Source organism: Tupaia chinensis, unplaced genomic scaffold (assembly GCF_000334495.1).
Source record: "Tupaia chinensis unplaced genomic scaffold, TupChi_1.0 Scaffold000288_2, whole genome shotgun sequence".
Lineage (NCBI taxonomy): Eukaryota > Metazoa > Chordata > Mammalia > Scandentia > Tupaiidae > Tupaia > Tupaia belangeri.
This window is the reverse complement of record NW_006159773.1, coordinates 3366830-3393033: the sequence shown is the minus strand read 5'-3', so window position 1 is coordinate 3393033 and position 26204 is coordinate 3366830. Positions and strand designations below refer to the sequence as shown.

Genomic DNA, 26204 nt, shown 5'->3' with positions numbered 1-26204 from the left:
TATTAAAAAAATCAACAAAAAAAAAAAAAAAAAAAAAAAAAAAAGAAAAAAGAAAAAAAACTTGTACTATAGGTTTTATTATTTTTACTAGAAAATATAGAAAATAAGTACTAATTTAGGTAAACATTTATCAACCAACATGAGCTTTTTCTATGCAGTGAGGTTATAAGAAGACAGAAGATTTTAATAAAAATGGAAAGTACTCTGAAGGAAGGTTTTCTAACTTCTGCTATTTTCTTATCAGAATACTTCTTTTGGGGAACCAGCAGTTAGCATAATGGCTATGTCCCTGGACTCCCATGTAGTCGACCGCGGTTCGCGTCCCAGACCCGGTGGCTTAAAACTCAAGCTGGGCGTGTGTGCGTGTGTGCGTGCGTGCCCAAGATCCCAAGAGGAGAATGGAGGAGAAGGGATTGCGGCGTGACCATCCCCCCTGGGGGGTGATTTCTCGCTTTCTGTCTGTCTGTCTCTGTCTGTCTGGCGAGTGCACACGTCCTATAGCAAAAACCGCTCAAAAAAAAAAAAAAAAAAACTTCTTTTGCATTAAGCTACATAAAAAGAGACTTTTCCTTACAGGCTAGGATTCCCATTTCTTCCTACTTCCCCCCTTAAAAAAGAAAAAATAATTTATTTCAAAAGCAGTAAGTCAAGGAAAATAACATACTTATCAGATTTCCTTTGGCATCTCTGAGAGGAGCACCACCTCCACCTTTCCCCCAGGGGTTATAACTTTTCATTTCAGCTTCCAATTTCGCTTCATATTCTTCTTTTTCTTCTCGTTCTTTCTTCCTTCTTTCTTCTCGTTCCCGAATCTTGACAACATAAGATATATTTAAAGTAAATGCTGACAAGTATTCTGATACAAAAGGTTAGTAATAAATTATTTTACTTTCTTTTTTTTTTTTTGGAGAGGTTTTTGCTATAGGGCATGTGCACTCACCAGACAGATAGAGATACAGAGAAAGACAGAGAGATAGAAAGCGAGAAATCACCCCCCGGGGGGATGGCCACGCCGCACTCCCTTCTCCTCCATTCTCCTCTCGGGATCTTGGGCACGCACGCACACGCGCCCGGTGTGAGTTTAGGCCACCAGGTCCAGGACTCGAACCACGGTCGACTACGTGGGAGTCTAGCAACATAGCCATTACGCTAACTGCTGGTCCCTACTTTTCTTGACAGAAGGAAAAAAAGGGTTTTTTTATTTTTGTTTTTTTGTTTTGTTTTAGTATAGTTCACTATAACACTTAAAATCACAAACACATGTAATAGTAATCAAATTAAAAATACTTTGATGCCTGGAGTCTATAGCTGCTGTTCCCACATATCATGCCATCAAGGCCTTTCTAGCCACCAAAGCCACTTGATATTCAAACTCCACCCCTCCCTGCCCCAACTTCTGCCAGAGGTATTCCCTCCTTAACCTTACCAGGTCCATGGAACCATCTGGAGTGCCTTCTTTCCTTTTTCATTCATCCCTTCATAGGAACTGCCCAGCCCAAATCTACTCTCTACCTCACCAGACCTACTCTCCCTGAGCACACACTATTCCCAGATGCAAAGAACATGAAGGATCAAAGTTCTTTAGAGAATGCTTGGCTAACTTAAGTACAGCTTTATTAAAGCACACACAAAATACATTCTTCCCATCGCCAAGCACAAGAAAAGAGTTGTTCTCTAGAGACTCGTGGAGAGGCAATAAACACATATTTACATTTTGGATACCTTCTCCTACACCAACTCCATTCCTGAATATTCCAGGAATTTCTAACCAATTCATCATAAAATTTAACATGTAGCTCAAATAGTGGAAGACAATTATTTTCCCTATCTTACGCTTGCAAGAACATGTCAATGGATCCACTGAACTTATACTAAGTTATAATTAACTTTTTCTTCCTCCTTTCCAGCCATACTCTAAGGGATCATTGTGCTAATCCATAAGATGTTCAACAATAAACCAGGGGTCCCTGGAATCAGATCACACAGCAGGAGTTGAGCGTTTCATCTGTATTTACAGCTCCTTCCTGCTGCTCATATTACTGTTCAAACTCTGCCTCCTGTCAGACTGTCATAGGTACTCCCAGAGGAACCATCAAGTCGCAGGAAAACAAGTTAAGGGCTCCCACTGATTCTACATTATGGTTAGTTGTATAATTATTTCATTATATATTACAATGTAAAAATAATAAAATGCAAAATAAACATAATACATTTTAATCTTCCTGAAACCACCATCGCCTCCCCCCAAGTCCATGGAAAAATTGTCTTCCATGAAACCAGTCCCTGGTACCAAAAAAGTTAGGGACTGCTGCATTAAACAAATGAATAAATGAATAATACCTGCTGCTGCAAAGCTTCTTGGTAAGACTGAAGTGACTGTTTTGAAGGTTTTGGTTTATCTTCAAAAAATAATCCTGAATTTATCGCTCGATCACTTGTAATTTTCAGCTCATTCTGTCCAATTGTATTCCTACATCAAATACAGAAATAACTAATTAAGCAAGAAGAAAATGCTACATTACTCTCAAATAGCATAGCACATAAATACATAAAAATTAGGTGAAAGAGGTATCATAGGTCAAAAAATAATCCTTAAGTGACCCCTTTCTAAACTCTCTCCTCCTGCCTTTGCTTGGAGAATCCATGGTACTTTCAAATTTACTGGATCTAGGGGCCAGCAGGTGGTATGGTGGTAAAGGTGCTAGATTCCCACATGGCTGACTGTGATTTGAGTCCCAGACCTGGTGGCTTGAAAATCTTATCAGCTGCACATACATGAGTGCCAAAATCCTAGGAGGAAATGGAGGAGATGAGACTGCAGCATGGCCATCCCCTCTGGGTAATGATTTCTCATTTTCTCTCTTACTGTCTTTCTCGGTCTCTCTCCAGGAAGTACAAAAACCCTTATGGCAAAATTTTAAACAAAACAAAAACAGGGGCCAGCAGGTGGTGTGATGGTTGGAGCACTGGATTCCCACATGGACAACTGCGGTTCAAATCCCAGACGTGGCAGCTTGTTTTCTCACTTTTCCTCTTGCCCCCCACACCCATCTCTTTCTGGTGAGTATATATGCTCTATAGCACATTTTAAAATAACAATATTAAATTAAATAAACAATTCTAAGAAAAAAGTACTATATACATATTTATTTTTATCTTAAGACCTATATCTTAAGCTATGTAATGGTTACACATGAATGAAAACATTTGGTGATAATTTAGCAAGCAGTACACCTATGACTTGAGCACTTTTCTGAATATACAAAACTAAGACTCTGAAAGTAACTCAAGAGACACATTAAATAATGATTTATTTAATAAATATTTACTTAATAAAATTACTTCTTAGCCATTTAAAAAATAAAAGAATTACAGTAAAAAGTATGACTGTTCCAAATAAGAAAAAAAATCTGAAAAACCTACAAAGAAACAATTTAATTATTTTATTTGATTTTATTCATTGTCATTATTTTATTTTTATTATTGTTTTTGTTATTATTATTATTATTATTAAGTTGACAAGAGAGAGAGAAAGAAAGTGAGAAAGCAAGCTGCCAGGTTCAGGACATGAACTGTGGTCAGCCATGTTGGAGTCCAGCTGTCTTAACCACCATGACACCTGCTGGACACCCACTAAAAATTTTTAAACAATGTGGTTACATAAATCACAAGAAATAATCTTTTTTTTTTTCCTAAAGAGATTTTTTTACAATGGCGTGTGCACTCGAAGAGACAGAAAGTAAGAAATTAACACTCAGAAGGATGGCCACACCACAATCCCTTCTCCTCCATTCTTCTCTCAGAATCTTGGGCATGCAGGCACATAAGCCCAGTGTGAGTTTCAAGTTGCCAGATCCAGGATTCAAACTGTGCCAACTACATGGGAGTCTAACAAACTAACCCTTATGCCATCTGTTGGTCCTGAGAAATAAAATGTTTTAATGTTTAAGTCAGAGAAATACATCTATTTTGAGGATGATAATACATTTTAAAATCTAAATTATAAAAACTAAACCCAAATAGTAATTTGATAGAATTACTTTATAAAAGAGAAATCATAAAAGCCTTGGCATTTCCAAAATACCACTTTAAATAATGAATTTCCTTTGTGTACTGAACTTATCCAACTTATTTACAATCTTTCATTAGGCTAAACAAGTATGTTTGTGTATATAGGTTGAGCATCTCATATAAAAATCTAAAATCAGAAATGTTCTAATATCTAAAACTTTTTGAGAATCAACATGACACCACAAGTGGGAAATTCTCCATGTGACTTCATGTAATGGATCACAGTGAAAACGCTGCAGCATAAAATTACACAGGCCAGGGACCAGCAGCTGGTGTTATGGCTGTGTTGCTGGACTTCCATGTAGTACACCGTGGTTTGAGTCCCGGACCCGGTGGCTTAAACTCATGCCAGGCGTGTGTGTGTGTGTGTGGCCAAAATCCCGAGAGGAGAATGGAGGAGAAGGGATTGCAGTGTGGTCATCCCCTCTGAGGGGTGATTTCTGGCTTTCTGTCTCTCTGTCTCTCTCTGTCTTTCTGGTAAGCACACGTGCCCTATAGCAAAAAACTCTCAAAAAAAAAAATTACACAGGCTATATGATAAAGTATATACTAAACAAAAATAAGTTTCATCAAATCCTCAAGATTGTGTACATGCAAATATTTCCAAATCTGAAAAATATGAAATTCACTTCTGGTCTCAAGCATTTTAGGGAAAAACTGTACCTATATAAGAAAAAGGGAAGAATGAAACCAGAACAAATGGTTCCCAATTAATTGTTTACTTTTTAAGAGCAAAGGGATTCTTTGTATATAAATTGATAGTGAAGACTGAGAATTTACCTGAGTAATAAACTCAATCTCTAAAAATATACTGGCTATATTAACATGGTGAACACATTTTTCTCAGTATCTATTTTTCCCATTATCCTTCTTTTCTCCCATCTCTCTCTCACAGACCAAAATTTTTGGCCTTTATAAACTCCTCCCTTGACCAAAAAATGAAAGGGTTTAAAGATATATGTAGTTAGAATAGGAAGGCAGGAAGGGAGGAAATTGTAGGGATAGTATGTATATAATTCAGTGATTTTTAATAAACTCACAGTAATATAATCATAACCAAGCTCCAATTTTTTTTAGCATTTCTATTACCCCAAAGTATTCCTTTCACCCACATGCAACTAATTACTCCTACCCCTACACCCTCACGTAATCACTAAGGATTCTGCTTTCTGTCTTTATAGATTTGCTCCTCAGATATTTTATATAAATAGGATCATATAATACGTTCAATTTCTTCACTTAGCATAATAGCTTTAAAAATGTATTTTTTTTTTTGAGAGGTTTTCGCTATAGGGCGTATGCGCTCACCAGACAGACAGAGACAGACAGAGAGACAGAAAGCGAGAAATCGCCTCCCAGGGGAGATGGTCACACCGCAATCCCTTCTCCTCCATTCTCCTCTTGGGATCTTGGGCACGCACGCACATGTGCCCAGCGTGAGTTCTAAGTCACCGGGTCCGGGACTCGAACCATGGCTGACTACGTGGGAGTCCAGCGACATAGCCATTACGTTAACTGCTGGTTCCCCAAAAATGTATTTCTTTCTTCCATGAGCAAGATAGAGAGAGAAGGTGGGAAAACACAGGCATATCCTCAACAGAGCCCTTCACACCACAATCTACTTCCCTGCTTCAGCCAGGCCCAGATCAGGAGCAGATAAGCACCCAACATGTTCAGAGGGGAGGTCTGTGGAGGCAAATCCAGAACCGTCCCATGTGGGTCAGACTTACAGAGCATTAATAAATCGCTGTGCCACCATCCACTCCCCCAGTTCGGCTTAGTATTTCCAAGGTTATTTCACACTGGAGCAGATATCACTAGTCCTTTCCTTTGTACTGCTAGAATTATTCACTTTTTAATTGTTATGAATAATTCTATGAACATTTATACATGTCTTTGTACATACATGTTTTTAGTTATCTTGATTATATACTTAGGGGACAAACTGAAATGTCTACCTTTTTACGAAACTGCCATTTTGGGAGCCATCCAGTGGCACAGTGGTTAAGGTAGCCAGATCCCACATGGCCAACTACATGATGTGAATCCCAGACCCAGCAACTTGAAAGGCATGCTGGGAACGTGTGCATGTATAACCCAAATCTTGAAAAGTGAATGGAGTAGAAGGGACTATAGAGTAGTCATCCTCCTTCAGGAGTGATTTCTTATTCTCTCTCTCACTCTCTCTCCCCAGTGACTGCACATGCTCTATAGAAAACATTTTAAAAATAACTTTAAAAAGAAACTGCCATTTCTTGTAATTGCTTTTTAGATAATGATTTTTGTATCTAATAATTGTGCTAAAATTCTTTTTAATTCTAATATTTATTTATTGTTTATTCCATATTTTCAAAAAAAAAAAAAAAAAAAACGTGTTTTTTTTTTCTCTCATTTTTAAAATTTTTGCTAGAGAGGCCCTGTGTACTTAGCCAGAGAGAGACAGTGAGGGAAAGCGAGAAAGCCCTCTCCCTATAGGGGATGGTCATGCTGCAATTCCTTCTCCTCCATTTCTCCCTCCAGGGATTTTGGGCACACAAGCATGTATAGGCGCCTCGCATGTTTTGGGGGAGGCGCTCAGAAACCGTCTGCGTCCTCTATTCCATCTTTGCAAAAAAAAAAAAAAAAAACGTGTTTTTTTTTTCTCTCTCATTTTTAAAATTTTTGCTAGAGAGGCCCTGTGTACTTAGCCAGAGAGAGACAGTGAGGGAAAGCGAGAAAGCCCTCTCCCTATAGGGGATGGTCATGCTGCAATTCCTTCTCCTCCATTTCTCCCTCCAGGGATTTTGGGCACACAAGCATGTATAGGCGCCTCGCATGTTTTGCAAGCCTCCGAGTCTGGGACTTGAACCTCTCAGTTGCCCACATGGGATCCAACAACCTTAATTACTATGTCACCTGCTGTCACAGAATTTTCATATTTATACTTTATGTTTTACACTTGCATGTTTATGCTTACTTAGGTAACATAGGTTCCCTAAAGTACTTTAAAATTTTAATCACTAATGAGTAGTGAAATCTCTTAGTGCTTTTTCTAATTTATTGAGATTATTACAGTTTTCCTATTTAGTCTATTAACAGTATGCTAATGGTAATTAATTTTATAATATTGGTTATCTCCAACACTAATCAGCTCTTAGTATCTATCTAACGTTGTTCTTGACACTTTACATATTTTAAGTCATTCAATCCTCAGTAACAACCCCATGCATCGATATCATTATTATAAAACTACCAGACAAGGAACAAAAGTTAAATGTGTTTCAGGCTAATGAGTAATAAGACCAGGATTCACATAAAAGAAATCTTGTTGAATGCCTATTCTAGTTTGTTTTGTTTTGTTTTGAGAGGTTTTTTGGTATAGGGCACGTGTGCTCGCCAGAAAGACAGAGAGACAGAGAGACAGAAAACAAGAAATCACCTCCTGGGGGGATAGTCACGCCGCAATCCTTTCTCCTCCATTCTCCTCTCGGGATCCTGGGCACACAAGCACACGCTCCCAGCATAAATTTAAGCCACCAGATCTGGGACTCGAACCCCTGTCAGCTACATGGGAGTCCAGTGACATACCCATTACGCCAACTGCTGGTCCCTCTATTTTTTTTATTAAAGTTTTTGTCATAAGCACATGCACTTTCCAGAGAGACAGTGAGAGAGAAAGGTGTGAAATCAATCCCCCTCCCCCAAAGGGATGGTCATGCCCCAATCCCTTTCTCTTTCATTCTCCTTCTGGGCGTTTGGGCGCATATGCACATGTTCCCACCATGACTGTTCAAACCACCAGGTCCAGGACTCAGTAGTGGCTATGAGGGAGTCCAGTCCAGTGCCTTAACTACCACACTACCTCTATTCTTAATTGATATGCTCTACTGCATTTGATCATCCTGCATTCCAGAATAACTCCAATATAGGATGAATCATCTTTGTTCTACATTGCAGGGTTCAGTTGTGAGATTCTTGTTTCTATATTTTGAGACTATGTTTACAAGACTAGCTTACAATTTCCCATTCTCATACTGGAATATTTAGGTTTGAGTATCAAGATTACGACAATCTCAGACCAGCTCTATAGCTTGGTTAAGAGAGCTGACAACAGAAAATCTCAACCCCAACAGCTTGCAAAACACACCAGGCGCATATGTGTGCATGCTTAAAATCCCAAAAGGACGGACAAATAAAGGAGAAGGGAATGCAATGTGACAACACCCCACTGGGGGTGCCTTCTCCCTCTATCTCTGTTTCTCTCTATCCTCTGACAAAATACACACACACACACACACAGGTATGTGTATAGATATATGTATATCTTTATCTATTAAAAATGGGGGCTGGCTTGTAGCCCAGTGATTAAGGGAACCAGATCCCACAACTGTCCTTTGCATCCCAGATGCACTAGCTTGGAAAACATGCCAAGCATGTGTGCGTGTGTGCCCCAAATCCTGAGAGGATGGAGAATGGAAGAGAAGGGACTGTAGCATGACCATATTCATGGGGAGTGCTATCCCCTTTTCATTCTCCATCTCTCTCTCTCTGGTGAACACATGCACCCTCTACCACATAAAATATATATAAATACATGATCATAATAATGGCTGGAGTGTATTGCCTCTTATTAGTTTGTGTCAGAATGAATTAACTTCTTTACTTGAATGATTGCTGGAATTCACCTGTCCATCTAGGATTAGAGTGTATTTTGTGGGAAGATTTGAAGCTTCAGATTCAATTTTTAAGTGCTTTGTCATTACTCAGATTTTCTATTTCTTCTTTAATCAGTTTTATTAAGTCAAAAATTTTTTATTTTTCTTATTTATTGGGTGCCTCCCACAGGGCATTCACTTTGCAATCCTCTCCATAGCCCAGCAGTCAGTCAGGATTATAAGAATGCCATTTGTGTTCAGAAAAAAACAGGAAACAAACCCAGAACCTTCCCATATGGTCTCCAGCACAACACAGAAGTACCCTTACTACCTGCACCATCTTGGTTTTCATTTTTTAAAATGTTTCCCCCAGAGGACGAGAGAGACAGAGAAGGAAAGCAACTCTCAACAGGACATGGTCACAGCACAACCCCTTTTCCTCCATTTCTCCATCCCATCAGGATTTGTGGCACACACGCACATACCATTATGTTTTCCAGCCCACCAGGGCACACCACAGTAGATCATGTGGATCCAGTTCCCAAAGCACAGGCACTTAACCACTATGGGGCTGGCACACCTTTAACACAAATTTTTCTAAACCAAAATTTTCAAATTCCTCAGCATAAAATTATTCATAATATAGCCTTATTATCTTTTTTTTCTTTTAGATTTTTACAATAGGGTGTATGAGCTCACCAGAGAGACAGAAAACAAGAAATCACCCCTGCAGGGTAGAAGGCCACACCTCAATCCCTTCTTCTCTACTCTCCTCTCTGGATTTTGGGCACGTACACACAAGCGTCTGGCATGAGTTTCAAACTGCTGGTTCCGGGACTTGAACCAGTCAACCATGTGGGAGTCTAGCGCCTTAACCACTATGCCACCTGCTGCCCTCCTTATTAGCTTTTTAAGGCTTACTATAACTATACTGATGGTTCATTTTTCATTGTTAACATTTATTTATACCTCTTTCATTCAATCAGAGAACTTAAATCTTTATACTATACATTTGTATTTCATTAATTTGTAGTCATTTTATTACCTTTTTCCTTACTTCTTTAGGTTTACTTTACTGTTCTTTTTTTCAATTCTTAGATGCATGATCTTTATTGTATTTTCACCCCTTATATATCTTCTAACTCCCTCTTTGTTTTCTAATTTTCAACAAAGATACTTTATTTTTTAAAAATGAACTCCTAGCCTAAATGGTCCATAGGCTATCAATCCACTAAAATGTATTGAGGTGTGCCTGAAGAACTAGGATGTGATAAATATTATAATTATTCCTATGAAATTAAAAACTACATATATTCTGCCAAGTTTGGAGTACCTTTTTGTATATCTCCTTGAGAATAAGCTTGTTGATTATGTTAACTGAATTCTTCTATAACTTCACTCTGTTTTTCTGGCAAGCACACGTGACCTATAGCAAAAGCCTCTCAAAAACAAAAAACAAAAGCAAAAAAGGAACTACCCAGGTAAATGCAGAATATATTACAGCTACATTTGTAAACTCATTCTTCTCTATGTGACTCAAAAGGCGACTTTTTTTTGGGAAATAATTATATAATTGTGTGAATGGGCTCCAATATATATAGATTAATTTGTATGACAATAATGGAATCAAGGAAAGGGGAAGAAACGGCATTATAATGGAAAGTTTTTACACTATTAAAATTAAGTTGGTATTGGGATCAGCAGTGACAGTAATGGCTATGTCACTGGACTCCCATGTAGTTGACCGCGGTTTGAGTCCCAGATCCAATGGCTTAAACTCACTCTGGGGACTTGTGCGTCTGTGCTCAAGATCCCAAGAAGAGAAAGGAGGAGAAGGGATTGTGGCATGGCCATCCCCCCTGGGGGCTGATTTCTTGCTTTCTGTCTCTCTGTCTCTGTCTGTCTGGTGAGTGCATGTGCCCTATAGCAAAAACCTCTCCAAAAAAATAATAATAATAATAAATTTTTTATTAATCTAAAATCAATTATTCTAAATTAAGTGTTAATTTTAATCTGCAGGGAAACCATTAAAGAAATGAAAATACATTAAAGGAAACAAATGAATTAAAAACAAATGCTATTAAACTCTTAACATTAAAAAAGGGAGTAAGGAAGGATTTGAGGAATAAAAAAGACAAAAGACCTATTTAAAAAAGCAACAAAATTCCAGGTGTAAAGTGGCTTAATAGGAATTACAATCAATGTAAATATTAGGAAAGTCTGGCAGAATAAGTTAAATATCTTTTTTTTTTTGGAGAGGTTTTTGCTATAGGGCATGTGCACTCGCCAGAAAGACAGAGAGAGACAGAGAGATAGAAAGTGAGAAATCACCCCTCAGCGGGGATGGCCATGCCGCAATCCCTTCTCCTCCATTATCCTCTCGGGATCTTGGGCACACATGCACATGTGCCTGGTGTGAGTTTAAGCCACTGGATCCGGGATTCGAACTGCAATCAGCTACATGGGAGTTCAGCCACATAGCCATTCCCCTAACTGCTGGTCCCGAGTCAAATACTAAAATAAGTTAAAACAAGGATGTAACTGTATCCTGTCTACACACACACCTTTTACATGCAAAGACAAATTGAGGGCAAGCCTGGAAAACTACTTATCATGCAAATGTAAATAGAAGAGAAACAGGATAGCAACATTTCTATCAGAAAAAATACATTATAAGACAAAAATTGTTAGTAGAGACAAAGGAGGATTATTTTTTTCTTTTTTTTTTTTTAGAGAGAGATTTTTGCTATAGGGTGCATGCACTAGCCAGAGAGACAGAGAGAAAGAAAGTGAGAAATCACCTTCCAGGGAATGGCCATGGCATAATCCCTTCTCCTCCACTCTTTCAGAATTTGGGGGATACGTGCACACACACCCAGCCTGACTTTCAAGCCACTGGGTCTAGCACTCCACCTGAACCATGGTCGGCCATGTAGGAGGTGCAGCATTTTAACCACTACACCACCTGCTGGCCCCAAAGAAGTATCTTTTATACTAATAAAAAGGCCAAAACATTAGTAAGGCAAAACAATACAGCTTAAACCAGAGGAAACAAACACTGACAGAAGTATAGAGAGAAAGAAAGAATATGAAAACAATAGTTGTATACTCAGCCACAGTGGCGCGTACCGCCAAGCTGCTGTACTCCACAGGATGGGACTACATGGGAAGCCCAGATTCAATTCCCAGTCCAATTTAAAGGTCAAGTACAGTGATCCACGCCTGTAATTCCAGAGAATCAGGCAGCCATACAGCAGGGTAAGTTTGACACAGATAAAATCTGTCTTTAAAACAATAAAATAAAATAAAAAAACAATGGGGAATTTCAATAGCCCACTTCTAATAATAAAGAGAGCAACTACACAGAAAATCAAAAAAGAGATACGAGATATAAACAAGGCCAGGCAGTAATGCAGCAATAAAACATGATGTTCTGCATGGCTAAGCAACGAGGGAGGGTTCCAGGTTTTCACCCTGAGATAACCCTGAGCATGCTGGGCACAAACATGCCAATGATCCGAAGCTAGCCGGGGCTCAGAGTGAATTGTGGTGGCAGAAGCCTGGCTGAGAGTGCTGTCTCTCTCCCTCACAGAAGAAATAAATTACATTTTTTAAAAAAAATAACACTATATAGACCAGTGGAATGATGATTAAGGTGGCTGGATTCCACATGGCCAACTGTGCAACTCAAGTACCAGATCCAGCACCTTGAAACACACATCAGGAACAGGTGCCATGTGTTCCCAGAATCCTTAGAATAGAGGTGAAGGGACAGCAGTATGGCCATGCCACATGGGGAGTGCTTTCTTGCTTTCTGTTCCCTCTCTCTCCCCCGACCAAGTACAGATATGAAAAAATTGGAACCCTTATGCCCTGATGATAGGAATGTAAAATGGTACAGCTACTGCCAAAAAACAGCATGGCAATTCTTCAAAAATTAAAAAACCAAATTGCCAGAACCAGTAGTGGTGTAGTAGTTAAGGCACTATACCCCCAGGTGTTTGGCCACAATTTGAGTATAGGACCCGGCAGCCTGAAATTCATGCCAGGCACATGTGTGTACATGCCCAAAATTCCGAGAGGAGAATGGAAGAGAAGGGACTATGGCATGGTCATCTCCCTTGGTGGGTGATTTCTCATTTTCTGCCTCTCTGTATCTCTGTTGTGCGCATGTGCCCTATTGTAAAAATCTTTAAAATAAATAAATAAATAAATAAATTGCTATATGACCCAGCAATTCCACTTCTGAGTATATACCCAAAAGAATTGAAAATGGGGTCTTGAAGAGACATCTATACACTCATGTTCACAGCACCATTATTCACAACAGCTAAAACTGAAAGTGACCCAATTTTTCATCAATGGATGAATGGATAAACAAAATGTGATATATATGCACAATGAAATATTATTTAGCTTTGAAGGAAGGAAATTTTGACATATACTACAACATGGATAAACCTTACATTCATTCATTATGCTAGGTAAAAATAATACAGCCACAAAAAGATAAGTATCATATGATTCTGCTCACATGAAGTACTTGGAATGGTCAAAGCCATAGATAGCAGGACCAGCTGCAGCAGCACAGCATAATGCAATGCTCTGCGATGCTGAAGCACATGAGAAGGGATGAAGACCCTGTTGGAAGTGCCTGTAACTTTTTTTCTCTCTCTCTCTCCCTCAAGAAATAAACAGATAAACTCTGAAAAAAAAAAAAAAAAAAAAAAAAAAAAAAAACCACGAACACCCGTCAACGAAAAGTTGTTGGACTCCCATGTAATCAACCGCAGTTCAAGTCCTGGACCAGTGGCTTGAAACTCATGCTGAGCACATGTGCATGTATGTCCAAAGTCCCAAGAGGAAAATGGAGGAGAAGGGATTGCAGTATGGCCATCCCCCTTGGGGGATGATTTCTTGCCTTCTGTCTCTGTCTTTCTGGCGAATGCATGTGCCCTATAGCAAAAACCTCTCTCAAAAAATAAAAATAAAAAAATAAAAACACAAACCTTACTGTTTTTTTTTTAAATGACAAACACTGTAGTACTGGTTGCCAGAGGAAGTAGGAGGAGGAAATGGGGAACTATATCATTATTTAATGGGTATAGAGTTTTAGTATCCAAGATGAAAAGGTTTCTGGAAATGAATAGTGGTGATCATTCACAGTATTATAAACATATTAAGTATGTACAGTTCAGTGGTGTTAACTATATTTGTACTTAAACATGGTTAAGATGGTAAACTTTATGTTAGGTGTATTTTGACACAATAAAAAGAGTAGACATAAAAAGAAAAGAAAAAATAAACTATTCTCTTAACTAACCACTTACACAATAGGGTGTGGTAGCTGGTGGGTTACAGGAGCAGTAACATAGGCCGCAGGCTGTACTCCCATCATTCCTGAGCCATCTTTAAAAAAAAGAGAACTCATTTAATAACACTTTATCCCTAAAGGAAAAGGTATATAATGAAAATGTTACCCAAGGAAAAGAATCAATATACTTTCTAAGTTAGGAATTAGGAAAGAACAAAGCAAGAAAGCACAAAATACTTATTTCTTAAATTAACATGAAAAATAAACAACTATTAAATATGATTATTTAAAACAGGGCATTTACTAAGTCAACAAATATATATAATTGAATTAAGCGAAGTTGTGCATTTCTCACTTATATATTTTTGCCTGCATAACAACTAACTTTCCTTATTAGATCACTGAAAAACAAATGTTCACTCTGTAGATAACTTACAATAAGCAAGACTGGGATCCAAAGTATTTCTGGCACCATAAAAATAGTATGCATCATCATAAGGAGTTCGATAGTTAGCAGCCAAAGGTGGTAGTAGGGGAGGAGGAGGCAGAGGTGCAATCCTATATCAAATATAAAGCAAAAAGTTCTTCTCATATTCCATTGTTATTTTTTTAATCAAGGTATTATTCTTTTGCAAAAATATTAAAGATCCAATTGCTACTTTAGAAAAAGCCATTATCCTGTTCCAATTGCTCATAAAAAACTATGACTTCAAAAGCAAATAAGATAGAATAAAATTTCACAATTTCAGGTATGCTTATGTAAGACAAAAACGTAGGTTAATATCAATTAATACCCTATAGTTGATATGTGCCAATAGCAAACAAAGATAGACATGGTCCCTGTTTCTCAGAAATAATGCAGAAATAAATGGACAATTAAACCAAGTTTAATTAATGACATAATAAAATTCAACACAAAGGGATACAGAACACAGAGCAGGGTCATTTAAATCTCATAAGGGAGTGCAGGAAAGCACAGAGAAGTGATGCTTCAGCCAGGTTGCCAGGGTGAGCTCTTCACAGAAGGACAGCAATCCAAGAAGAGAAGACACAGAACTAAAAAACATGTGGTTCCCTTGACTAGGAAAAAGTTTATTTTTTAACTATAAAATGTGTTGCTCCTTCAGAGAAAGCTAACCATAATGTGAAATAAGAATCACTTAATATCTACAGTAAACTTCTGACATAATCTTTAGTATTTAGTAAAAAACTAAAACACTGGAACCAGCAGATGGTATAATGGTTACATTGCTGGACTCCCACATAGTCAACCGCAGTTCGAGTTCTGGATTCGGCGGCTTTAAACTCACACCAGGCACGTGTGCATGTGTGCCCAAAATTGTAAGAGAAGAATGGAGAAGAAGGAATTGTGGCATAGCCATCCCCTCTGGGGGTAATTTCTCCCTTTCTGTCTGTCTCTCCAGCAAACGCATGCACCCTACAGAAAAAAAAAAAAAAAATCCCTCTTAAAAAAAAGAACACTGAAAACCTGAAAACCACTAGCACTTTATTACTGGTTAGTTAATGTCTCTGCATTTCCACCAATGCAATATTCTCCAATAGTAAAATTAGCAAACACAAAGTCTTTTAGATGAACAGAAAGAAAAAGGAGGCAGTCTAGAATATTTTCACTTTTGAGTGTATCTTAATAGATTTTCCCTTGTTGTATACCTCAAAATGATTCCAAAGAGCTAGGAAAACATTAAAGTTCTTTCCAGCAGTGAATATTTTCCACATTTACTAGTCAGTCACTGTGTCTAACAGAACTAACCTCATCGCAAAGATACATCAATGAAGGAGTTAAATAACTTTATGAAAGGGTGCTATCATTATCACTAAACATTAAATATCATAGAGATCTGTGTTAAGATTGAATCTTAAAATAACCATGTAATTTTAGGTAAGATAAAAATATTACTGTTCCACTTTCACAAATGAGAAAAACTGCAGCACAACAAAGGTGTGGCTTGTCCCAAATCCAGACAGTGATACCACCATTTTGATCCTAATCTAAAGTTGAGACCACTTTACAATGCTCTGTAATTCCAATCCCTCCTGATCCTAAGTGGGAAAGCCAATAGACGAAAGAAAGTACCTGATAAATATGATAAACATTCCTACAACTTGCTAGTGGTAAATAAAAGATAAGACCAACTCCTACCAGGAAGAAGAGGGAAGCACTGACCAGAAAACAACAATGTTCAAAAAATATTAAGAAAAACACCTGCAAATTTAAATATCATTTTATAATTAATGCATTAATAATAAATTTTAAAAAAAATAAAACTTCAAGTCCTATAAAGAAAAGAAAGTATAGCCTAGAAAAATATCAGTGGTAATGACAGGATATACATAGATATATATATATAGATATATAGATATATATATCTATATATAAATAAAATACACATACACACACATACACACATATATATAGTCTAGTATAGTGTGATGCCTTTTACCATAGAAACCAAATCTTCACTCTAATACCTAAGTAACAGATTTTATAATCTTGACACTTTTTATTTCAGAGATTTGAGTCACATAGTCCCTAAGTAATCAAAGAGAAAGAACTTAAGAAAACAGAAGCTAAAATGAAATCAAATATATGAGTCACATTGGAAGTTTTTTGTATATAAACTGAAGGAAGAATCAATGTTTGCCAAGTGGAAATAACAAAAGAGGAAAATGTATAAATTTTATATGTTATAGATATAACCAAAATACGACCTAAAACTAATTTCTGAAATGCACTTATTCATTTTAAAAATACTAAATCATCTTTAAACAACGAAAGAATGTTATAAGCGTGTCCCTTAATTTTATAACAGAGAAAAGATCAACAATGAAGACAAATTTCAAAAGAAATTATCCTATAGAGCTATTAATTGTACAAAGTCTCTGAAGGATGCTATCATCTTCTCCAGCACATTCTTCTAAATATAAAAGAGAGTGATACATCACCTAATTTCCAAACACAAAACAGTTTAAACAAGCACCTGGGAGGCACCAGTTCACCAAGGGTGCTGTTGAGTCCACTGTGCAAATCTTCACTTTGAAGAGGGATGGAGTGAGCTGATGGGATGGGTGGGACAGATGGGGCAGATAGAGGAGGGAGAGGTGTCTGGAAAGCTACTCTGGGTCTTTCAGGTGGTATCATCTCTTCACAATGCCTTGGTGCCACACTAAACTGCTTTAATCTATCAGGCTAAAACAAAGGGGAAAAAACTGGTATAAATAATCATGAACATAAGATTAACAGGACCTCGAAAGATCATCCACACTATCAGACACTAACATAGTCACAGAATAACTGAACTTTACAGTTACACAAGATTTTGAATGTCTAATTTTTATTTTTAAAAATGAGTAACTAAGGCTCCCTGAGAAGTACATAATTACCTAAAGTCTCATTATTAATACGTAATCAAGCAAAAACTATTGGGTTATTGGAAAAGTCATGACGTGTTTTCTATGTTTTTCTATGTAAAAACACGTCATGATTTTTCCAACAACCCAATAAAACGAGATGATAATTGCAAATATACTCTCTATTATAGTACAAAAATGATTACATGTGTATCCAATTATCATTTCTGATATCGGTATTCTGCAGAACAACTTTCTATATATTAGACCTGTATAATTGTTTCACAATTACCTAACTTAATCATAGACAATATATAACACAAATGAGTGAGGCTTTGCTGCAATAAAATTATATTTACAAAAATAGGCAGCAAATGGATTTGGCCACAAGCCAAATTTTGCTAATGCCTACTCTAGAACACTATTTCTGTGCCCTTTTCTAAGATATGCAAATCAAAAGTAAACCCAGAAGTAATAGTCTAATATTTTCCCTAAATTTATTCACTCCCATAATTCAATTTCACATAGAGGAGTCAATTCAAAGATCAGTAAGGTCGTAACACACTAATGTGACCATAAATCCAAAACTTAACTGCCAATACATTAGATGAAAAAGCTCATGTTTTTTAGGGGACCAGCAAATGGCATAATGGCTATGCTGCTGGACTCCTAAGTAGTCAACCATTGTTCGAGTCCCAGACCTGGTAGCTTAAAAATTCACACTGGGCACATGTGCATGCATACCCAAAATCCTGAGGGGAGAATGGAGGAGAAGCAATTGTGGCACAGTCAGTCATCCCACCTAACGGGTGATTTCCCACTTTCTGTCTCTTTGGCAAGCTCACACACCCCACAGCAAAAATCTCTCTGGGGGGGAAAAAAAAAAAAAGAAAACACCTCGTGGTTTGAAAAGGAAGTCTTTAATTGTAAGAAATACTTAAGAGTTATTTATTGATAAAATAAAATATACTTAGCTTCAGAATTTGTCAAGTTAATCTGAAATTCTATTAGCAATTATCAGACAGAAGTACACTGGGACTGATGCTAGGCGCAGGATAAAACTTTTGAAACAGATAGCTTACAGAATATATCCTTAGAATAAGTAAATAAAAAGTGGCCTATAGTTAATTTCTTTTTTTCTTTTTTAGTTTTTTGCCATAGGGCGTGTGTACTCATTAGAGAGAGAAACAGAGAGAGAGGGAAAGTGAGAAATCACGCCCTAGGGGCGATGGCCATATCACAAGCTCTTCTCCACTATTCTCCTCTCAAGATTCTGGGTACATATGCCCACATGCCCAACATGATTTTTCAGGCCTCCAGGTCCAAGACTTCAAACACAGAGTGGACTAAGTGGTATCTAGCACCTTCACCACACCACTTGATGGCCCCATAGTTGAGTAATCTTAAATCACTGTAAGCTTTTTAAGAATTAACTACGTTTTAATAAACTTTTAATAAAATTAAAAATTATTTTTGGAGAGGTTTTTGCTATAGGACGCATGTGCTAGCCAGAAAGACAGAGAGACAGAAAGCGTGAAATCACTCCCCAGGGGTATGGCCAAGCCGCAATCCCTTCTCCTCCTTTCTCCTCTCAGGATCTTGGGCACGCACACACATGCGCCTGGTGTGAGTCTAAGGACTTGAACCAAACCGTGGTCGACTACATGGAAGTCCAGCGACATACCCGTTACCCTAATTGCCGGTCCCAAAGACTTTTTTTTTTTCTCACAGATGTATTCTCCAATTCAATCTGGATTGCCACAAAGACAGACAGAAACTGCAGGGAATTTTTTCTCTTGCATGCTAGTGCAAACCATAAGAACATCAGCAGATTGTTCAAGACGTATCAGTAGATGCAGTAAAATTAAAGATCTTAACCATCACTACAGATGAAATAAAAACTTGCCTTAAAAAAAGTGCCTTAGGGAACCAGCAGCTAGCATAATGGCTATGTTGCTGGACTCCCACATAGTCGACCGCGATTCGCGTCCCGGACCTGGTGGCTTAAAACTCACGCCGGGCGCGTGTGCATGCGTGCCCAATATCCCAAGAGGAGAATGGAGGAGAAGGGATTGCAGAGTGACCATCCCCCCTGGGGGGTGATTTCTCGCTTTCTGTCTCTATGTCTCTTTCTGTCTGTCTGGCGAGTGCACGTGCCCTATAGCGAAAAACCTCTCCAAAAAAAAAAGGAAATTAAAAAAAAAAAGTGCCTTAGAAATAAATTCTATTTATTCAACTACAGAAAAAATCTATTATGATAAGAGCAATAAATTGTTACCTCCTCCTTACTTAACTGCAATGATGTAATTCATTCCACTTAATGATGAGAATTGCAAAATTAAAGTTAAAAACAAAATTATTACCTCTCTAGTTTTATATTAAATGACAATTACTGAAATGTTTAAAGACTAGAATTAAAAGTTTTCAATGTATTCAAAAGTCACTCTAATATAAGAAAAGTAAGTGTTCAAGATATATTTAAAAAAAAAAAAAACTACTATCAATCGTAAATTCAACTGAGAAAACTTTTCCATGATACAGTACATATAAACAAAGCAGAAAGGGCTAATTTAAAACAAACTTAAAAAAAAAAAAGGATACACAAAAAAGGAAAAATTATCATAGGGAAATAGACATAAATTAAGAGTTAGGATTTATATTTTATAAAAATTGATTTTATCACTGTTCTAATTGGTCTACTCTTACAATTCACCCAATATCCTCTATCTCCACCTGCCACTATATTTGAGACTTACTTGAATGAAAGAGTAAAACATTAAAAGATGCCAAGAATCCTTACCGATTTCTCAGGGTCTTGTGCTCCAGAAGCTGCAACCCTGAGTTCTAAAGCTTTTTCTCTAAACAAAATTAAAGTTCTATATATTAAAAACTTATCATAAACACTATCAAAGCTATAATTATCACTAAAACAAAATTAACACACAAAATCTATACAATTACTCTCCTGATAGAAATTATTCCTTTAACTGACGACAATGCCTTAAATAATACTAAAAGCCAAATTTCCTGCTTTGTACAAAGTAAACAGGAATTCACACATAACTGACTTAGAAAAAGTATCTCGGAACCAGTCCATAGGGTACTTCAAAGACTAAGCAATTTACACAGAATAAAATATAAAAATAAAACAAAATCTTTATTTTGTAAAACAAAAAACATTTCTTAGAATACACTTTAAATACACAAAAAGAAGGGAAAATTTTAAATATAACTTCCATACTTACCAGCGAGAGTTTTTAAGAAAAAAATGTTAATGTTAGCTAATATCAGGCCAGCCCCACAGCCTAGTGGTTAAGAAAAACCAGATCCCACATGGCTGCCATGGTTCAAATCCGAGCCCTGGTAGCTTGAAAAATATACTGAGCCGAAGTATATGCATGCCCAACATCTGATAGGAAAAGGGATTTCAGCATGACCATGCCCATGGTAAGTTTATTCTCCCTCTCCCTCAGTCTCTGTCTCTGGGGCACACAGCCCTTGCAATTACAAAACAGAAAAAAGGAGGCCAGCATGTAGCATGGTGGTTAAGGAACTGGATCCCCACATGGTACTGGGATTTGAGTTCCAGACTGGGCAGCTTGCTTTCTCATTTTCTCTCTCTCTCTGTGAATGTATGTCATATAGCAAATTAATATTATAATAATAATAAATAAAATTAAATAATTCTCAAAAAAAAAACAGATAAAAAAGATGGCTAATATCAGACCAAAAGATTATATAAAATCAAGATTGCTATTTCTAATTTTAAACTATAATAATATTTCACAGGTATTTTTACAAGAAAGATTATGAACATAGAGACTTGGATACAATATAAATCCTGTGATCTGTGATTTAGTATATGAATTTTTTTATTTTAGATTTTTGCCATAGGGCATGTGTGCTCACCAGGGAGACACACAGAGACAGAGAAAGTGAGAAATTACTTCCCAGGGGTGATGGCCATATTGCAATCCCTTCTCCTCCATTCTCTCAGGATTTGGGGCACACATGCACTAGTGCCTATGTTTTTTCCAAGCCACTAGGTGCAGGCCTTGAACTGCAGAGTCAGCCATGTGAGATCCAGTACCGTAATCACCATGCCACCTGCTGGCCGTAGAATATGAATTTCTTAATGTTGTGTATATGTGTGTGTGTGTTTACCATTTCAGATTGGGAAAAGATAAAAATAATTTTATATTTGTTACCACATATTGTATTTACATGGCAAAATGGCCATATAATTTACATTAACTGCTACCCTAAATCAAGGATTTTTATGAAGGAAATAAAAGCCTGGTATAGAATATATATGTTGTCTCATTTGTTACCTATGACAAAGAAAATGAACAATCTCATGGTATTCACTTTATTTTCCTAGCAGATTTCCAATATGGAGATTAAATCCAAGTGATTTACAAATCAAAAAATATTACTAGGCAAAATAGCTACTTATTTTTATCATAATAGTTTAGAAATTCATTTTAAATTCAAAACATCTCTTTCAAATGCAAACCTTTCATTACCGTCTCTTGTTCTTCTGTTGCTCAGCCATTTGTTCCAATAGTTCTTGTCTATATTTCTCTTTCCTTCTCTGAATTAGCTCTCGATCTTCACCTCCTAGAGGTAAGAAAAAAATGCAGTCTTAACTCTTTTTTTTTTTTTGGAGAGGTTTTTGCTATAGGGCACATGCACTCACCAGAAAGACAGAGACAGACAGACAGAAAGCGAGAAATAATCCCCCAAGGGGGATGGATGGCCACGCCACAATCCCTTCTCCTCCATTCTCCTCTTGGTATCTTGGGCACGCACGCACACAAGCCCGGCATGAGTATAAGCCATCAGGTCTGGGACTCCAACCGCGGTGGACTACATGGGGGTCCAGTCACATAGCCATTATGCCATCTGCTGGTCCTGCAGCCTTAACTCTTAAGCATCATATGCAAGCAGAAAGTCAAGTTTAAAAGAAGCTCCATATTTAATTATATCAGAGTACTCAATATATATGCAATATAGAAGGAAAAAATCACATGTCAGGACCTCTTCAATTAATTTCATAATGAGTACCCCCTATGTATCAAACATGAGCTACATTAACCATTCTCAAGCCTTTATCTTTATTCAAAAACCTTCCTGAGTAACAAAATATTCTAAACTCCTTCCCATTTCTCCAACTATCTGAATTAATATCTCCATTAATATCATCCAAAAACTCTAAATGTAACAAATCTATCCAAAATAAAAACCTCAAAACCAACTGCTCCCTTATGTTTTCCATTACTGGCCTGATAATGGAGTCCCAAAACCCACTATAACTTTCTCATCCACTCTTATTCACTTTCTATAAGGCTTCTCCTTTCTATTTTCTCAGCCATTAACTCAGGCTAGGTCCTCTCTGCATTTCACCTGGATTGCAGCAATAACCTCCTAATTAGCCTCCTTAACTGCCTTCTCTCTGCTCCAATACATTCAGCACACTTACGTAAGATTAATGGTCTTAAAATATAACACTAATCACACCAGTACCATATTCAAAGAATTTCAATGCCTAGCTCAGTTTTATAGGAAAAAAAATATGAACTCCTGGTATCACTTATATCAAAAATGAGTTGATTAAAAAGTTTGGCTCCAGAGAAGATTATTATTATTGCATATGGTAGTGCCACAAAATAACTTCTTACTTTACATATGCACAATCTGAAACACTACACAAACCACAGGCTGTCAAAATGCAACTAAACCAGCAGTTCCTTCAATTGCTTTAATTAGTGAACTCCCAACTACCAGTGGATATAAAGCACCTAAATTTGTCCATTACACACAGAAGTCAGCAATAGTGATTATTCCATGAGGTAACATAAATTATGTTTAGGTCAAAAGTAATGTTTTATAATCAAAGTAGATACTTCCACTTTACTTGCGACAAAATGGAACAAGCACATGTCTTAATCTCCCACTGTAAAACAAAACTTAGAAAGCTGGCACAATGGAACCCACGTGGCCAACTATGTAGCTTGAGTCCTAGACCAGGCATCTTAAAAAACATGTCAGACACGTGTGCATGCATGCCCAAAATCCCAGGAGGAGAATGGAGAGAAAGGGGCTGCAATATGTTCATCCCCCCAGGAGGTTCTTTGTCACTCTCTCCTCTCTCTCTCCCTCTTCTTCCCACTCACCCTCTCTGTCTCTCTCCGATGAGCACACATGCTCTACAGCAAACTTTAAAAAAAAAAAAAAAAAAAAAAAAACCTGGGACTAGCAGATGACGTAGTAGTTATATCATTGGACTCCTACATAGTCAACCGCGGTTCAAGTCCCAAACCCAGAGGCTTAAAACTCAGGCCAGGGACATATGTATTCATGCCCAAAATCCAGACAGGAAAATGGAGAAGAGATTGTGGCATAGCCATCCTCTATGGGAAGATAATTTCTTGCTTTCTATCTCGCTGTCTCAGTCTCTCCAACAAGTGCACACACTCTTTAGCAAAAAGCTCTCTAAAAAAGAAAAATTAGAAAGCTGGGCGAAATACTTGACATAGTAATTTTCCAGACAATAGACAACAGGCAGTGCAGGACTATAACACCTGAGTAAAGGAAACAAATAATGTAGGCCCTATAATCATTCTGATTTCTGCCTAAATGCAATTTCTAGACAATGAGTACAGAAGAATTCAAAAAGAGACAGGAAAGTGGGAACCAACAGTTAGCGTAATGGCTATGTCGTTGGACTCCCACGTAGTCGACCGCGGTTCACGTCCCAGACTCGGTGGCTTAACACTCACACCGGGCGCGTGTGCATGTATGCCCAAGATCCCGAGAGGAGAATGGAGAAGGGATTGCGGCGTGACCATCCCCCCTGGGGGGTAATTTCTCGCTTTCTGTCTCTATGTCTGTCTCTGTCTGTCTGTCTGGCGAGCGCACGCGCCCTATAGCAAAAACCTCTCCAAAAAAAAAAAAAAGAGACAGGAAAGTGAATAAATTGGTTGAAGATCAAAATTCTGAAGGACTAAAATGGCTGGAGGATGCTGAAAAAGATTCAAAAAGAAGTATAAAAGGACTCTAGAAATCCACAGATGAGTGCCTTAAAATTTCTTAAGCATTCACAGAGGCTATTTGGCTGAGTAAAACACTAGGACTTATAGACTAAGCAATGTGTAGACACATGAACCAAAAAAGAAAGCTCCAGTCAGCTAGTGAGAGCTCTTGGTGATCTGTGGGCTTTTTAGAGAAGACCCTAGAAATGTTATCCTGTAGTAATTAAGCTGAATTATATTCTGAAATGAAGGCTATTCTAGATATCCCTAGCAGAGCTTCAAAATAGGTCTCAAAAAGATCAAACTGGCCCTTAGGGACAGAGAAATGTGACCATGGTAGGCAAAACTCAAAGATGGCTCCTATGTTCACTGTGCCCTGGTGCTGACTCTCTATAATCTCCATGAACGTGTGGACCTCTGATGTGCTTCTCTACAGTAAACTATGCAAAGGTAAAAATATATTTGTAGGTGTAATTAAGGCATCAAATGAATTAAATGTGAAATAATCAAAATACATTACCTTGGGAAAACCTAATATAATTAAGTGAAAGCCCTTACAAAAGGAGCTGAGCCATCCCTGAGTTTAGAGATTCTCTTTGCTGGCATTATGAAGTGAACGTGGTAAGGAAACCCACACAGCAAGAACACTAGATGGTCTCCTGGAACTATGGGCAGCCCTCCAGTGGACATCTAGTGAGAAGCCAGGCCTTCAGTGATAAGGCCCAGGGAAACAAATACTGCCAACAACCTGAACGAGTGAGGAGGCAGATTCATTCTCATTCAAACATTTATATGAAAGATATAGCCTAGCTGATACCTTAATTATAGCCTTTTGAAACCATGAACAGAGGACTCAACTAAGCTATGCCTAGCTCCTCTGATTTAATCAGAGTGGGTTGTTTTAAGCCACTAAGATTATGGTAATTTGTGATGAAATGAAGAAAACTATACAGTGAATAACCCATAAGTAGTACAATTAGAGTCACTGGGAAAAAAGCACAAAACTGACAGATGGTAGACAAATAATGCTAAAATACCTACTGTAAGTAAACCCAAGTTTTAAATGAAAATAGAAACATAATAATAAGGATCAAAATGGAAGCTACTACAAAGAAGTAAGTTAGTTTTGCTTCTGTTTATAAAGCTGAAAGATATAAGAGAACATTGCACTGACTCTATAATGAATATAGGCTCAATCACCTACAAAATCTTAACTTTTTTCTTTAGGTTGACAAGGGGCACATGCACTCCAAGAGCAAGAAAGCCACCACCCTCCCTCCCCAATTAGGGTGTGGTCACACCAAATTCCCTTCTCCTCCCATTTCTTCATCCTGTCAGGATTTTCAGCACGCACACAAACACATCCAAGATGTTTTACAAGCCAAGGGGGCTGGAATTGGAACTGTGTGGGCCATATGCAATATAGCTCCCTTAACTACTAGGCTACAGGGCCAGCCCCAAATTCTAACTTTTAAAAGTTCATCAAAGAGCTGAGGTTACAAGTGAACAGGTACTCTGAATACCAAAAGGGGGTTGGGGGGGTGGTATTCAGGGAGAGAGAGGACAACTAAGTGTTTCACCTTTAGCAAAGGACAGAGAAAAAAGGCAAACATCATAAAAGTAAGAAGAAAATAACAAATTTCCATGACTTCTTAAAGGCCATGTGTGGGACAGAATAACAGTACAGAATCTCTAGAAGCCCCAGACACGAGTGAAATCTGCACTCACTTGACAATCTCCAGTAGATGTCCATTAAAAAAGCCATCATGGGACAATCCTGGA

General features: G+C 37.7%; 1 protein-coding gene and 1 non-coding gene across 2 annotated transcripts in view; both read right to left on the bottom strand.

The window, feature by feature from the left end:
* CSPP1 (centrosome and spindle pole associated protein 1) overlaps positions 1–26204 on the bottom strand; it is a 154710-nt gene that overhangs the window by 63400 nt on the left and 65106 nt on the right. Inside the window, exons 11-17 of the mRNA XM_006150462.3 lie at positions 21915–22008; positions 20189–20246; positions 17019–17227; positions 14456–14577; positions 14036–14114; positions 2341–2470; positions 665–812 (exon numbers count right to left, since the gene is read on the bottom strand). Of these exons, the coding sequence (XP_006150524.1) occupies positions 665–812; positions 2341–2470; positions 14036–14114; positions 14456–14577; positions 17019–17227; positions 20189–20246; positions 21915–22008 (840 nt within the window). The remainder of the gene's footprint in view (positions 1–664; positions 813–2340; positions 2471–14035; positions 14115–14455; positions 14578–17018; positions 17228–20188; positions 20247–21914; positions 22009–26204) is intronic.
* On the bottom strand, positions 19118–19247 carry LOC114008107 (small nucleolar RNA SNORA31). Its single transcript, XR_003549677.1, has one exon. It is a non-coding gene; the product is annotated as a small nucleolar RNA SNORA31 (small nucleolar RNA).